Consider the following 17,078-nt stretch of genomic DNA (forward strand, 5'->3'; position numbering starts at 1 on the left):
AAAGGGCGATAGAAGACGTCCCTATGTCTCAAAGGGGAAGGGGTCTATACTCAAGGTTCTTTCTGGCACGCAAAAAGGACAAAAACGAGTTCAGGCCCATTCTGGAATTGCGACAAGCAAACAAATGGATTTGCAGGGAGAAATTTTGCATGCTGTCCTTGTACCAGATTTATCCTCATCTGCAACGAGGAGACTGGGTTTGTGCAATAGATCTGCAAGATGCGTACTTCCATGTGCCCATTGCACGGAAACACAGGAAGTTCATGCGCTTCCTGGCCGCCACCAATCACTATCAATACACCATTCTACTGTTTGGTCTGAAGTCTGCACCCAGGACTTTTTCAAACTGCATGGCAGTGGTGGCAGCGCACCTGAGAAAGAACAAGGTGTTTGTCTTACCCGTACCTGGACGACTGGTTGATCAAAGCCTCCACCTTCCAGGAAGCACAATTGCATTTCAACAGGACGGCCGTTCTGTTGAATCAGCTGGGTTTGCATATCAACATGTCCAAGTCCGCCCCGACTCCGGTTCAGGGCCTACAGTACTTGGGAGCCTCCATCAATACTCTCAGAGCAAGCGTGTCTCCTTCGGAGGAGCGCCGCTTATCGATCCTTCGGAAGGCTCAGGCTCTCATGTCCGTTCCATCCACGACAGTGAGGTCGGTGTCTTCTCTTCTGGGGCCGATGGCCTCTTGCATCTTCCTCACACCACATGCACGCCTCCACATAAGACCGATGCAGGAATGTCTGGAGGATCAATTGGACCAGAAACGAGGGAGCTGGGACGACAGGACCCACCTGTCTCTACACGCTCAATAGTCCCTGAGAAGGTGGTGTTCAGCAGAGAATCTCCTCAAGGGGGTTCCGTTCCACAAGGACATTCCCATACAGACTATTGTGACGGATGCTTCTCTCCACGGCTGGGGAGCGCATTCAAACCATCTACAGATCCAAGGAACGTGGTCCCAGACGGAATCCACGTACCACATCAACTTTCTGGAACTCAGAGCTGTTCATTTGGCGCTAAAAGCCTTTCATCCGTCCTTCCAGACCAACTTTTTCTTGTACAGATGGTCAATACGACCACAATGTATTAGCTCAACAAGAAGGGGGGCTCGAGATCGCGCACACTGTCCCAAGAAGCGCAGGCGATCTGGCACTGGCGGCTAGTCAGGGAACTGGCGATAACGGCGCCCCATCTACCAGGTGTGCAGAATGCTCAGGCGGACGCACTCAGCAGGCTGGTCCAGGAAAACCACGAGTGGGTCCTAAACGACGAGGTACTAGGAAACCTTTTCGGAAGATGGGGCACTCCAGACATAGATCTGTTTGCCACCGCCGAAAACAGAAAATTCCGAGACTTCGCCTCCAGGTTTTACCAACCGGGGACTCTGGGGAATGCGCTGTGGATCAGCTGGTCAAACAGCTTTCTGTACGCTTTTCCGCCCATTCCCCTGATTCCGGCAGTACTCCTCAAGCTGTCTCAATCCAGAGCGCGAATGATCCTCATTGCTCCGGAGTGGCCTCAACAGTGGTGGTTCACGGAGCTGCTCCACCGGTCACTCCAACCCCACGTGCGGCTTCCATGTCGGGCGGACCTTCTAACGAAGTTCGGGGGCAGATGGTGCACCCCAACCTCTCCTCGTTGAGTTTGGCGGCATGGCTCCTGCGATAGTACAGTATGGACACTTGAACTTTCCTGACAACTGCATGGAAATACTCAAGGAGGCTTGGAGACCTTCCACCAGGACTTCCTATGCCTACAAGTGGAAAATGTTCTACATTTGGTGCACGTCCAAGAACGCTGATCATACCTCCTGCTTGGAAAATGTCATCCTTCCATATATCTTGTATTTGGCTCAATCTGGCCTTAATTTTCATTCTTTTAAGGGTCACCTCGCAGCATTAACTACGTATAGGAAATGCCCTTCACAAACATCCTTCTTCCAGATTCCTTTAATTAAAGATTTTTTTGAGGGATTGAGCCTCTTGGGCGTCAGTCGCCTTCATGGGAACTGAATGTGGTGCTGTCTTGGTTGATGAAGGAACCTTTTGAACCTATTCATAAGGCTTCTCTGCAGCATCTATCCTGGAAGGCAGCCTTCCTTGTGGCTATAACATCAGCCCGCAGGGTGAGTGAGATCCAGACCTTGTGTTGCCAAGAGCCTTATACGGTGTTTCATGCTTCTAAGGTTGTCATGAGGACTCACCCTAAGTTCCTGCCTAAAGTGATTTCTGATTTTCTTGTCACAGACAATAACTTTACCTACGTTTTTTCAACATCCTTCTTCTCCGGCAGAGAGGTCTCTTCATTCCCTGAATGTAAGAAGGGTGTTGAAGTTCTACTTAGATAAAACCAAGGACATTCGTAGGTCAGACCAATTGTTTGTCAATTATGGTTCGGTCAGGACTGGTCTTGCCACATCTAAACAGTCCATCTCTAGATGGATTGTGTCCTGTATCCAGTTACGTTACCAAAAGGCTAACAAGACCTTAAGGGGTAAGCCTAAAGCTCATTCCACCAGGGGAAAAGCAACTACAACGGCTTTGCTACTTAATGTTCCCATTGCAGATATCTGTAGGGCCGCCACTTGGAAGTCGGTCCATACCTTTGACAAACACTACTGCCTGGACTCTGATGCCAGAGCAGACTCTTAAGTTGGGCAGGCTTTGTTGAGAAATCTGTTTGCACAGTAGTGGTTTTTGTCTGTTTCTTCCACCGCTGGTTTGGTTTGTGGGATGGGCTTGCCATTCTATTCACAAGATTATGACTACACAGAGATCCCCTACTACAGAAGGAGTAGTTTCTTACCTGTAACTCCAGTTCTGTAGTAGGGGTATCTCTGTTATAGTCATAAGCGCCCTCCCTCCTCCCCGGTGGCTGAAATTATAATGTACTGAATGCTACAGGCCTAGCTTTATACACCTTCAAAAAGAACTAAAGTAAAAGGCCTTTGGTTGTGCATCCTGGGATACCGGGGGTCTCTGTAGAGTTCCTTAAAGGCACGGTATTCCTTTTCCAGACACATAATGGCAGCCTATGGGGCTTGTCTGTCCAACCCTTCCCTTCTATCATGACAAAGGATTTTAGTGAAGGGGAGTTTCTCTAGGTGTGAAACTTTACAAAGTGTGTAAAATTTAATATTATTTGGCTATCTTTTTTACTTCGAGATGAAGTGCTGGCCAATGTAGCCTTGTAGTTTTAGGCTTCATTATATGTTTTTAGCTTGAGCTGGAAGTGGGACAGGAGATGGGCACGTGCAGAGCCCTCAGTGATTTCAGCAGGTGTACGTGCTGCTGTAGACTGGCTTGCATCACGTGTACAGCTCTGCTAGAGGCAATAGCTACTTTGTTGTGGACGCGCTTCCGAAGACCTGCTAGCGTCTGCCGCCACTCGATGGTTTTTTGTGTGCATATTCCGCGCTTCCAAAGACGTGCTAGCGTCTACCGCCACTCCATTTTTATTTATTTTTTTGCATATTTTATATAGCGCAAACTCGACACAAGAAGCTGTGGGGACACACTGCAAAAACGGTCAACAGCTTGGCACACAACACTAGGGTACTGCACCGAAAACACGGAGTGACAAAATAAAGGAGAGCACCACGCCACCTCAATGCAAACTAGTAGACCCCTCCCCCCCGCACACTCCTTACCGACTCCTCCGGAGACCCTCAGCCTCGCCCAGACGCCGACGTCACAATCATCAACGTCTTGCGTTAAAAAGCACAGACCTCCATCTGTTTACTCCTGCCTTTAAATAAACATCCACTGGCTGGAGAATAAGCCAGAGTGAGGCTTGCAACGCGCTGACGTCGTACAACCCATGTGATTTTGTTGGTCCACAAAGAGGCTTGTAACGCGCAGTGGCCTTCTCTCCAGATAAAAGCTCTCTACTCGCTCGAGTCACGCTTACCATCTAACGAGAGGCTTGTTTTTAAATGCAATAGAGGTAGGTGTTGGGAGACTAGGACAGCATGTGTGGAGTTAGTGAACTGAGGGGGAGAAGAAATTACAGACATTCAGCTAATTTAAAGACATCAGCCTTAAAAAGGTAATTCATAGCGTTTGGCTAAAAACAGGCTGATATTTTAGGGAGGCTCTTATATTGAGAAAGTAATTCATGGAATGGAAACATACAACTCTAAGGCATGTGTGTGTTTTCTTTTCATACTCATCTTTATTTTCTCTTGACAGATATGCTTTTCTATAATGACTACTGTGGGTTAATATGAAGTTTGAGTTCCCTTCTGCTTTGGTGTGCATTTCCTGTGGTAAATACCATACGATTGTTGCAGCTACCATCCTGAAAGTCTCTAATAGCGCACTTAAAAAAAAAATGTACCTTTAATGTGCACGTCCATGTTTAAAACCAACATATAAAATGTCCTTGACACACTGAAAAGTTTTTTTCCCAGCTCTTTGGGCATAATTTCAATGCTTTCTGGTGAAACTGTGCTGTCCTACATAGAAGGTATACCAATAGAAATGCCCCTTGACTAGCTGCCCTAGATAGGACATGCCATTTCATTTGATATCTTGGCAGCCAAATGGATTTCGGAATGGTAGATGCTGCCTTCCGCTACCCTCAAAATAGAGAAGCTGAATGACAGGGAAGATGTATAGGATATCTGCCAAAATGCAGATGTCCTGTGACCACTGTCCTTTAAATCTGTCGCAAAAAAATTACATTAATTTGCTATGTTTGAGGGAAAATAGCCCTGTTTGTTTACAGTGGGAGTTTTCTGTTCTCTTTTTTTCCGGTTCTCACAATGAATGTAAAGCATATTTTTTACTTTGTTGAAGTCTTATGTTGAACGTACTTTTCTTGTCAGTAAATCAAAAAATAACCTATCTGTTCCCAAGCAGCTCACCTCAGTGCAGGCAAGCATCATAGAGCGTAATATTACTTTCATTGTCTCCACAACCTTCTCTTGGGGTGCCACGTCTTAATATTCTTACTCATAGACCACCTGCTAAAACATTAGCGAATTTGTTCAGGAAACATGTGTGCATGAATGACTGACCCTCCAGCATCTACATTTCTTACTATCAGCCTATTATCAGTACTTTTCTTTTACCTTTAGTTAGAAAACAGCTATCGGCTAAATGCTCTCTCTCTCTCTCAAGGCAAAAATAAATAATTTAATGTGCTCATTTTGTATACAGAAATCAAAAATTCCGTTTAGTTTAGGCAGAAATCTGAGAACGATAAATTAGATCCCAATTGCTGTCTGCCTAGCCTCCTGGTCAGCGGAGGCTCTTGCATATGCCTACCAGGTGAAGGACCTCCTGCCAAAATGAGAAATCCCAAGATGTCTGGTGAGGATTATTTCGACAAAAGTACTCCAAACTATATATTTGACATTAAAAGTAAGCAAACAAATAGAATTCAGTTTCCTTATAAAGCATACTTCTCCATAAATACTCTGGCTCTACAAAGCGTTTCATGGGAAGGGGAAATTGAAAGACATAAATAAAATATATATCCTACCAGGGGATTGTTTCCTCGCCCCCACGTCACTGGACCACCCCCCACCCCATCCCCAAGGTTTAACTTAACCACTTTAGCATCAAACAACAATGGAAGCTCCATTTCAAGCATGGACCTAAACTTTCAAGAATGGCCTATGCATATTGGACCTGGGAAAACAACACCCTATTCCTGGTTAATGGTATGTGTCTGTAAACAAATGGCAGTCGCTTCAATTCAAACTTACTCTGAATTGCCTATTTTAGAGTTTGGTCCTTTGGTCCACAGATTTTATCACCAGCATTACAGTACTAACCACTTGCGCACCGGGTGCCTTTTGTTTTGAGGTGTGCCTATATGTCATCTTCACCGGGGGCCCAACATGTATGATTGCAAAGAAGATTACAATGATGCAGAACCAGGACTACAACTGATTAATCATTTTTAGGTCTCGCCTGGCGTTGCAGCGTAAAGCGCTGTTCCGTATGCGAGGGCTTCTTGTAATCAATACGGACTCAGAAGCGACTTGTAAGCCCCACCCTTCTTTTCAGTTGGCACGTGTCATCATTTATGTTAAACGCTGATGCGTGATTGAATATCGGGCTTTTGGGTTACCGCCTTGTCCACTTTTAGGACGGTCCATGTGGACAGCCCAACGCCATTTTAAATAAGATTAGTGCATTTAGGGCGACCAGGGGGAAAGATTAAGTGATTTGTCCATAATCGGCAGGATGTACCGAGGCTCGAACTTGGATTCCCCAGCTCTCAAGTTGTCAGCTCTAACTGCTGCGCCACGGACTATCTCTCACTCTGGGAATCCCTTTGTTTGCCTTAAAGGGTCTGCTCTGATGTTTGCCGAGCCGCATCTTTGTTTTCTTCGGCGTGGCTTGCAAACTCTAATTTTTCGCCATTTTACATTTTTTGTAAGCAGCACAGCACACTGCCTATTCTGCGCTGGTTATTTTAATAACACACATAGAGTCCTCCCCTCACCCTCCTCCAGGTTTCAAAGCATGTCCTTCAATTTCAAAAAAGCGTCAAAAAAGCGTTTCTAGTACTCTTTTCACTACAGAATCTGTCTAGCAGCATGGGAACCTCACAGCTGTGAGTACCTTACAAGCAACTCGCTGGCTGCCTTCAGACGTGTATGGGCTTACAGGTTCACTCTCTGTTTCCCTGTCTTGTAGAGAGGGAGGGGGGGGGGGGAGTGTTTCCCGATTTTATCCCTGCTTTGCTGGATTCTGTCATGTTTGTTTTTTAGAAGCAGTACCTCATAGCCCGCGTAACTGATGCCTCGAAGTGTGAGCCTTTCACCATGGCAGTGTAAAGGTCACGGCTCAGTATCTCGGTGGAGGAAGGAGTCATTTAACTTTGCAAGGTAGAGGTGTAGCTTGTCTTACAGCGTTACCAAAGCCGGCATCCAAGATACCATTTGAGTTGCGGTGCAGCTATCTGGCTTGCATTGACACACAGAGTCCTCCCCTCACCCTCCTCCAGTTTTCAAAGCATGTTCTTTCAATTTCAGACAAGGAATTGCAATGCAATAGGTCTCACATGTACGCGAGATTAAGCTATTGGCATTGTAAATGACAATGCCTTGTATTTTATGTTTTAAAAACCAAAACATAAATAAAAGGCATTGTCATTTACAATGCCAATAACTCAAACTTGTGTAAATGCGAGACCTATTGCATTGCAAATGCTTGTTGATTTTCTCTTAAGTGTCTATGCAGGACTGCAGAAGAAGACAACTTAAGAGACTATTTTGATTGCTCCGGGGTCCACACACATGGGCAGGACTATTCACAAGATTATGACTATAACATAGATACCCCTACTACAGAACTGGAGTTACAGGTAAGAAACTACTCCTTCATTTGTATATCCACACAGTAGTGCTTAGTGAACGTGCGCACTGATGCCCATGTTGCTGCCTATTTTCTGGCTGAGTGGGCTTGTGCCCCTCCTAGTAGTTCTTGACCTGCCTGCTTGTGGCAAAATTGTATAGTTTGATCGATCCATCGTGCGATGGTGCCCTTTGTTCCTGGTCTTCCCAGGAAACTGATTGCGAAGGACACAAAGAACTGCTCTGTTTTCCTGTGCTCTTTAGTTTTTTCCATGTAATGCATTACTGTCCTTCTAGCATCCTGAGTGTGCAGTGCTCCCTCCGTGCTTGTAGATGGTTTCTGAAAGAAGCTTGGTATCTGTATTGTTTGGTTCATGTAAAACCTTGACACCATCTTTGACATAAAATGTGGGTCCGTTCTCATTACCACCCTGTCATTGTGTATTTCAATGTAGGGTTCCTGTAGTGTCAGCGCTTGTAGCTCGCTTACCCTGCGTAGCAACGTGATTGCTGCTAGAAAGGCTATCTTCATTGTGAGCATTTTTTAGTGAGGCCTTATGAATGGGTTCGAAAGGCGCTTTCATAAGCTCTGTTTGAACTAAATTAAGGTTCCATGCTGGTGGCGGCATCCTTTTTGGTGGGGCGATCCTTTTAGCACCTTCCAGGAATCTCTTTACTACTTGGGATGTAAAGAAGCTCTTTCCTGTCTCTCCTCTTGTGTAGGCTACTATCGCTGCTAGGTGTACTCTCAGCGAGGTAGAGCTTAGGTTTGTTTTTAGCAGGTTTGTTAAATATTTTAGCACAGTTGATTCCTTGGTCATATTCTTGTGTAGTTTTTCCCTGATGCACCATTGTGTGAATCTTTTCCAGTTCGCCACATAGCACTTCCTTGTGGTAGGTCTCCTTGTCTCCCGTAGCACCCGCAGTGTGCTCTCTAGGAGTTTTAGGTGTGCAAACTCTACGTCTTGAGGAGCCATGCAGCTAGGCAGAGGCTTTCTGACTCTGGATGAAGTACCTCCCCGTTTTGCATGAAGAGCAAGTCTTTTCTTTTTGCAAACTTGTGGGTGGTCACTGTGCCATCTCCACTATTTGAGAGAACCAGGACTGCCTGGCCCACTGTGGTGCCACCAGAATCAGTGTCATGTTGCTGGTTCTGCATTTGCTAAGTACTCTGTGTTTCAGTGGTATCTGGGGAAAAGCATAGGCAAATGTTTTCGACCAGCTTATCCATAAGGCATTCCCCTGGAATTGTTCCCCTGTTTGCCTGGATGCGAAGTATTGGCATTTTGCATTCTGGTGTGTTGCAAACAGGTCTATTTTTGGTGTCCCCCACTTCTTGAATAGCTTCTGCGTTTCCTGTGCATTGAGGTCCCACTCGTGGGATGCTGATGTCTGTCTGCTGAGCCTGTTTGCTTCTACATAGTCCTTTCCTGGTAGGTGTATAGCCATGAGGTCTTTTCCTAGTGGGATGGCCCCTCTCCATATCTCTTGCGCTAGGTTGGATAGTGCAACTGATTGTGTTACTCCCGGTTTGTTGATGTAGAACATCGTTGTTGTGTTGTCGGTTTGTATCAACACTCTCTGCTGTACAGTTGTTTCTGGAAGGCTTTTAGAGCAAGGAACACTGTCTTTAGTTCCAAGTAGTTTATGAGCTTGATCGCATCTGTTGGGGTCCTCAGACCCCACACCTTGAGCTGGTTCATGTGTGCTCCCCATCCCCTCTGGGATGCGTATGTGGTGATGGTCACTGTTGGATTTGGTGGTGTTAAAGGCTTCCCCCTTGTTATGTTCTCCTTGTTCTACCACGCTATTTCCTCTTGCACTGCGCACGTTACAACCACTAGATCTTCCCAACTCCCTGTAGCTTGTGACTATTGTTGTTGGAGCCATTCCTGGAATGGTCTCATGTGGAGTCGTATATTTGGGGCAAGGTGTATGCGGGACGCACTCATCCACATTATCTTGCTTGCTGTCCTCACTGTCAGAGCTCGCCCCTTCTGGTATTGATGTGTCTCCTTCAGCAGGGCAAGTGTTCTCTTGTCGCTGGGGAACACCTTGCTCATTGTGGTGTTGATCTGTGCGCCTAGGAAGATCTTCACTTGTTCTGGTTCCATTGAGTATTTCCCCCAGTGTATTGAGAATCTCAGTTCTGTCAGCGTCTCTGTGACCCGCTGTGCGTGTATTTGCATTGTTTGTAGGAACTTGCTTTTATTAGCCAGTCGTCGAGTTCGGGGTATACATGAATGCCTTCCCTCCGTAGGTGCGCTGCTACCGCTGCAAGGCATTTGGTGAAAACCCTTGGTGCGGATTGTAGTCCGAAGGCCAGGGCTGTGAACTGGTAGTGCGCTTTGTCGATGGCAAATATCAGTAGATGTTTGTGTTGTCTGTTCATGGGAATGTGTAGGTAGGCATCTTTGAGGTCTATGGTGGACATAAAGTCTCTGTCCCTTATCTGAGGGATGACTTCTTGTAGGGATGTCATTTTTAATTTTTTTGTCTTTATGTACTGGTTTAGGAACTGTAGATCCAGGATGGGTCTTAACGTTTCGTCCACCTTTGGTACGAGGAAGTAGTTTGAGTACACTCCCTTGTTTCTTTCTTTGAATGGTACTGTTTCTATCGCATCCTTGTGGAGGAGTTCTTGTGCTTCCTTTAGGAGTAACGCGAGTTCTTTTGCTGACCGCGCCTTTCTTTTTGGTTTCCTGCTTGGAGGCTTCTTTTCCAGTTCTATACAGTATCCAAACTGTATGATGTTCAGTATCCATTTGTCTGTTGTTATTTTCTTCCACTCCTGGAAGAAGTGTTTTAGTCTGCTTCCTTCTGGTGTTACATGTTCGTCGATCCCTGATTTGAGTGCGTGTAAAACTTTTCTGCTTATTTTGTTTTGCCCCTCCCCTAGAGGTGTTGCATGGGTGGGCACCTTTGGTGAAGAGGAGTCACTTAGAGGTGGTTTGCTGCCCCCCTCTTCTTGTTTTGTCCTCATCCATTCAACCTTCCGCGAAAGGCCTGGCCCCTAGGCTGGTATTGCCAGGTTTGCTGTTGCTGGCCCTGCTGCGCTTGGTTGTTGCCCTGGTAGTTCTGTTGGAATGTCTGATGTGACGTTCCCGGCTGGTTTCCCCCTCTTCTGTTTGGTCTCCGCATCGGGGTGCACCTTCTCATTCCTCTGAATTGCAACGCCCCCATGGACCTGGCAGTTTAATTTTCCTTCTTGAGTTGCGTCAGTTTCTCATCTACTTGCGCTCCGAACAGTGTTTCTCCATTGAAGGGTGTGTTCAGAATATTATTCTGGACTTCCGGCTTGAAACCGGAGATCCTCAGCCAGGCATACCTTCTTTCTGTAGCCCCAATCATCATGAGCCTGCTGGATGTGTCTGCCGCATCCAGGGCTGATTTTAGGCATGAGTTTGCCATGTTCTTGCCTTCCCCAACCAGGTGTGTTGCTCTCTGTTGGTATTTTTCAAGGAGGTGTTTGAGTAGCTGTCCGACTTCCTCCCAATGCTGGTACGTATGCCTGTTGAGTAGGGCATTAGACTTGGCAATGTGCCAGTGGATTGCTGCATTCCTCTCTATTTTCCTTCTAGTGAGGTCTATCCTCTTACTTTCCTTGTCTGGAGGTGTGCCTGAGTTTGTGGGAACAGTGGCCCTCTTTCTGGCTGTTGCTGCAATGATGGAGTCAGCCGTGACGGATCCCTGGATGTATGGTGGGTCCTTAGAGGAATGTTTATACTTCTTCTCTGTCCTAGGTGTGACAGACCTGCAGCTTGATGGTTCCTTGAATGCTTCCCTTCCCTGGTCCAGTACATTTGGGAGCATGGGGAGGAATTTACTCCTAGTTTGAGTGGAGAGCAGGGTCTCTAAGAGGAAGCAGGCTTTTGGTTTCTCTTCCACCAGTTTCACCCTATATGCTGCTGCCGTAATCCTGATGACCATATTGTAGATGCCGATGTCATCTGTGGAGTGGTGTGGCTCACTGGTTAGACCCGAGAGCAGAGGATGGCCCGGGACCAGGGTTCAATTCCCGACGCGGCAGGGTCGTGGACCAGGGTCAGCGGACTCAATAATTCTCATCTCGGTGCCTACTCTAACCAGGGATCACACTCGGCAACTCTGGGCATTAGGTTGCCTCATCTCCACAACGGCCCCCCACATACGCCGGGGATGCCTGGTTTCACCTTGGAGATACCCAGTAGGGACCATCTCACAGGGACAGCCAGGACGGGTTCCCCATCGGTCTACTGCGCAGAGATACTCCTTCGGGAGTCGATTCTAGCGCATTACAAACCCACAATTAATTAATTAATTTATCTGGTAGGGAAGGCCTCGAAGGATACATTTTCTACAGCCTCTTCCGGCTTTCGGCATCTAGGTCCTGCGCCACACAGGATGCTGAGCCCAAACTTGTTTGTTGGTCTTCCTCGCCTTCTCCCTCCTCGTAATAGTATAGGCCGTCTTCCTCTTGGTATTCCTGGGGCTCCGGAGTTTTCGGCGGCTCTTCGGCATTGAACTCCTCTTCGTCCTCGACGATCATCATCGGCTTCGATGGGATGGTGAACCTTTTCATCCATTCATCTAATTCCGTTTTCCTTCGCAGGATGTTGTCCATTTCTGCCTCAAGCCTGCTCTTTTTTCTCTCCATCTCAGCGGCCTGTTGGGCGTCGGGTTTCGGACGATCTCTTCGATGTCGACATCGAAATTGCCTTTGAGTCCTTTTCCTTCGGCGTCGAGCGCACCTTTTCGGGGACATGCTTCGACGACCTAGGCTTTTCTTGTGTTTTCGCAGACTGGAAGTCCTTTTCGTAGGATCCGCTGAGCTGTTTGTCCCTGAATGCAGCTGCGTCCGTCGAATGTTTCAGCGCCAGTGCTCCTTTTGAGGACTTAGACTCTGTTTTTCGAAAGTCTGACTCTGATTTTCGAGATTCTGTCAAGGTCTTAGGGTTCGACGTCTCTTACCTCCTTTGTGGTTTACGTATCTGTCTCTACGACCGTGTAGTGATCTGGTCCCTCGGCGATGTTGTCCTCTTCCCCACTGGAGAGGCACAAGTCCCGGAGCAATGGAGGTTTACCTTGGCCTTGCATGTTGTAGTTGGCCCTCCTCTGTCTATCTCTTACCCTGAGCGTCTTTGGGGTAAAACCGAGCAGGCGTTGCAATCCTTGCTCTCGTGGCCGACCAGCAGGCAGAGGTTGCTGGTCCTTCTGCGCATATTTGTGGTGGCAATTTCAGCAGAATTTAAAAGATGTTTTGTCCATTCCTGCACTCAGGGGGCCCCCTATGTGCTCATTCTCTGTTGGACGTCGACATTTTTGATGTTCTCCTCCTTCTTGGTCGTCTCGGTTCAGTGGTCTTGATTGCGATATGTATTCTCCAACTTTTTTCTGTGGTTTTCTGTCTTTATCTTCTCTTTTTCTCCAAAAACTCTCGAACCTCTCGGTGAAGATCCAGACCCAATGGCGGAAAAAAGAATCTGAAGATGGCGCCCAAAGGTGGGAGCTTCCGCTGGAAGCGTGCCGACGTCGCAGGAAGGACACCAACAGGTGGGACGTCGACGCCCACCTGGGTTATGAAAAAAGAAAAAAAACAGAAAAAAGACTACGATTCCGGACCCAACCACTAGACCGCGGAATAATGCACAGCATAGTGAATCCAGAAAGATTCACGCTGCAAAATTACTTTACGCTGTACTTTGTAATCTACGTTCTACATATAGAGTGGCCTGAAAGAGACTTGTAGTAGGAAGTAGTCTGTTGCACACCGGACAGCCAGTCAGCATATGTTCTGTAAATTTCAGCTGGTATTCCATCTTTGCCTGCCATCTTAAAATTAGCTGATTCTAACACATCACTGTATCCTGCTCCAGCTCGCTATCTTAAAGCTACAGTGTCAAATTTGTCTTGACTGTATTCTTTTTGTAGCTATGTTGCTTCTTCAAACATCACAGTAATAAAAAAATAACAGAAACGTTAGCGTTTGTCTAGCCTGCCATGTCAAAAAAAAATATTGGTATGTTTTTATAGAGAAATTTTAGTATACTTCGTATGTGATAACTGTCTCTGTGGGTATTAATCTATTGAGGGGTTATGGGGACACAAACCAAGAATGAAACTAACGATCTAGTGATTTCAAATGTAAATAGAACTCCAAGAAGTCATTATTTATTGACTATAGCATCAGTCAGTAATGCTTGTTATTTGCCATTGACTGTCTTTTAAACCTGAGCTGAAGTTTAGGTCACATAGGGATGGTAATAAATAATTAACCATCTACAAGCTCAGTAAATACTTTATGTCCTGAATGTACCACCACTATCTACCCCTTCTCACAGTCCCTGGCGTAATGCACAGCCAGTTAGCTGTCTGTTGTAAGACTGATTCATCTGTGGATCGAGACTAAGCAGTATGCCTTCCTAGCAAAGGGATTAGGTGCCCCATTAAAAATATTTCAAGCAATGCTTTAGTGGCTTGTAGTTCACAGAAACTGGACTTTTCTTTTATAATGCATGGTTTGGCTGGGCAGGAACATTCAATTTTTTTCTTTTAAATGAAAATGTTTATCAGTAATCCAAATGCTTTGCTATAATATATGCCTGTATGCAGTTTTTGTGAGTTCAGTATGTTGGTAGGGTTTTAGTGAAGACTACTTCTTTAAATGAAGTTACCCTGCTGAAATTATTTTTAAGTCGAGCCTGGGCAGCGCATGCGCTGCTCTGCAAGCCATGCTGTATTGGAGTGTGTACTTGAAGCCCCGCCCACTCTCCGCCCATATTTGTTATTGGCTTGCGTCATTGCCCTTCACGAATGCTGGCTTCTGATTTGTTATTAGTACCTCCTTAGTACCACCTTGTCTTCATTTGTAGCCTTCCATGAGGAGTGGCACAGTACGTACGTCTTCTTTAGTCTGGAAGAACTATTTTCTTTAATGAGTTTCCATTACTGCAAGAGGGCAGGAGGGTGTCTTATGCGCAGTAGTGACCACTGGCTTGCTTATTTAAATCGTAGCAAAAGGGGAGCTTTTCAGGGGCCATGGGAGACAGAAGGGGGCAACTCAGCAATGCCTTCAAGCATTTGGAATGCAATAGGTCTTGCATTTGCAAGAGTGTAAGCTATTGGCATTGTAATTGACAATGCCCTTTATTTAGGTTTTAAAAAAAAACCAAAGCATAAATAAAAGGCATTTTCATTTACAATGCCAATAGCTCAAACTCGCATAAATGCGAGACCTATTGCATTGCAGGTGCTTGTTTTAATAGTAATTATATTTTTGCCCACTAGGTGGTTAGCTAACAAAGGTTAGCCAATGGCAAAGGCTTTGTGGTTTGTTTACACTTCAAGATAGAGCTGAGGGAAGAAATAATTGATATCTGGTAATTCATGGTCAGCTGTTTCATAGATGGTTTGTCCTGCGAATTTTTGAGATATTAGTGAGTGTTTTTTAACGTTGAAAAAACATTCAAAAGTAGGTGTGCTATTACTTTTGAAAGAGTTAGTTTTGAAATGTTCTTTCTGGGAAACTCATACTGCATCTCAACTCTCTGCCCCTTGAAAATCATGGTTTTTTCACTGCTACTTCTCAAGTCGACAGGACGATAGGGACCAAAGATTAGCATTAGTTCTTTATGCCATGAATGACTACACCAGTATGGTTAATCGTTTATTCAGCAGGAGTATTTAAATGTCCCTCATTCATATTGAAACCTTACATTATCCATAGTTAAGTACTTTTCTAATTTGTGTTTTTTTTATATTTCAGGTTCGAGTTGATGCGAATGTGCTGGCAGTACAATCCAAAAATGAGACCTTCCTTCCTGGAAATCATCAACAGCATCAAGGACGAGTTGGATCCGTTATTCAAAGAGGTTTCATTTTTCTACAGTGATGAGAATAAGCCCCCGGACATGGAGGAGCTTGACCTGGAGGCAGAGAACATGGAGAGCATTCCATTAGATCCTTCCTCCACCCTCCAACATACGGACAAGCACTCAGGGCACACAACTGAGAATGGCCCAGGAGTTGTTGTCCTAAGGGCCAGCTTTGACGAGAGACAGTCATACGCACACATGAACGGGGGGCGAAAGAATGAGAGGTCCCTGCCGTTGCCACAGTCTTCGGCCTGCTGATCCTCTACCAGAATGATATACTTATACCCACAAAAACATTACAAAACAACAAACAATAAATTAAAATGCCTACCGTACCTCAGTGGATTTTCAGAACTGCCATTGCTGCAACTGAAGAATCCTCTTTTCAGTAAAAAAATAAAAGAAATATAAACAAAAAAATATTTTTTCCTCCCCCTACCTGTCAATATGCAAGCAGATGTTTGTTTCATCATGGACAACATCAAAGAGGCAACACGTGCAAACTCTCAAAATGGTTAACTCAATTTCTTCTGTCCCTGCTTTCCTGCGTTGAATTGACTGACGTCAGGCACTTTCTTCAGACCAGAAGGAATGCAGGGATTCTACACACTACAGATCTTCATGCAAAATACATATTATAATATGACTGGATTTTTTAATATTGCTCTATATCTTTTTAGAAACAAGAGAAACAATAAAAAAATGGGCCATTGCTCGTCAAACTTTACAACCATTTTCAACGCTGCCAAATTTTGCCAAAAAGGAAAAACTGAACTGTTTTTCATTAATTTGTTTTTTTTTTTGTGGGCCTTGACGCAGGCTCTATCAGGGTTTATTCACCTCTTTCAGTAACCAAGATTACTGACCAATACACTCCATACCATGGTACACTGGTTTTCATTTTACTATTTCACATCGATTATCACTTTTTGTCTCAGCAATTATTTTTGATGCTGTAATTTGGGCACTTTTTTTCCCTCATCCACGTTTCACATGGGAGAGGAAACCAAGCAAAGCGATAACTCGGAAGAACCTGTTAATGGTGCATCAAAACTTTTCTTAAAAAAGAAAGAAACAAGAAGATGGGACAAAAATTGAAAAACACTCCACATAGACAGTCAATCACAAGTCATTGAAAGATGCAAGGAACCAGATCCTCAAGACACGCAGTCTGCCTCATTTGTAGGTTTGTGGGAAAGTAGATATTAAAGAGGAGGCAGTTAGAAAAAATGTGTAAGCATATTACGCTTTGTTGACGTTTTCTCTCTGTTAAGACTCAAAAAGGTCAAGCAGTTGTGTTAGACCATGGATCACTTGCGTAAGTCAAGCATCATTTTGTGTCACTTTTATAACTTTTTTACGGTTCAATTATTCATCTATGTACAGAAAAAAGCTGCTATTTTTTTGTTCTTTATCTTTGTGGATTTAATCTATGAAAAATCTTCAGGTCTGAATTCCCTTCCCTTCTCTTCAACCTGCCTCCTTTTCCAAATCCTAGTACCGCTCCCAAATTCCAACAAAATTTCTTATGCTTTGTACTATAGTGTGTTATCTATTTTTTCCTCCCAGTATCAAATACCTGTAACATGATTTGCCATGAACTGTTTGATGCCTTGGTATATGAATATTTCTGTTCCATTTTCTCATTCAATCCTTTATCGACCTCCACTCCCTCCTCCTCAGTCCAGGAATACTTACTATATTGACATTGTAGTTTGTGGGTAGAATGGGCTTTGGAGGGCGCACAGTGTGAGAGGCAAAGAAAGCAGCTTTGCCGGACATGTTTCGGGGTACGTGATAGTACGTGCACTGTTGCACCATATCATCCCTACTCCACCCTCAACCCATACCATGTTCAAGTCTGTTACAATGCAAGGCGTGATACAAACTCAGGTCTAAAAAAATG

The 17,078-nt window shown here is 45.0% G+C and overlaps 1 protein-coding gene across 1 annotated transcript in view; it reads left to right on the forward strand.

The window, feature by feature from the left end:
* The window catches only part of IGF1R (insulin like growth factor 1 receptor), a 1,159,892-nt gene extending 1,143,665 nt beyond the window's left edge, over window positions 1-16,227 (forward strand). Inside the window, exon 22 of the mRNA XM_086958078.1 lies at window positions 15,064-16,227. Coding sequence (XP_086814204.1) covers window positions 15,064-15,430 — 367 coding nt within the window. The 3' untranslated portion in view covers window positions 15,431-16,227. The remainder of the gene's footprint in view (window positions 1-15,063) is intronic.
* Window positions 16,228-17,078: the final 851 nt, after the last annotated feature.

Source organism: Lissotriton vulgaris, chromosome 2_1 (assembly GCF_964263255.1).
Source record: "Lissotriton vulgaris chromosome 2_1, aLisVul1.2, whole genome shotgun sequence".
NCBI classification, from domain to species: Eukaryota; Metazoa; Chordata; class Amphibia; order Caudata; family Salamandridae; genus Lissotriton; species Lissotriton vulgaris.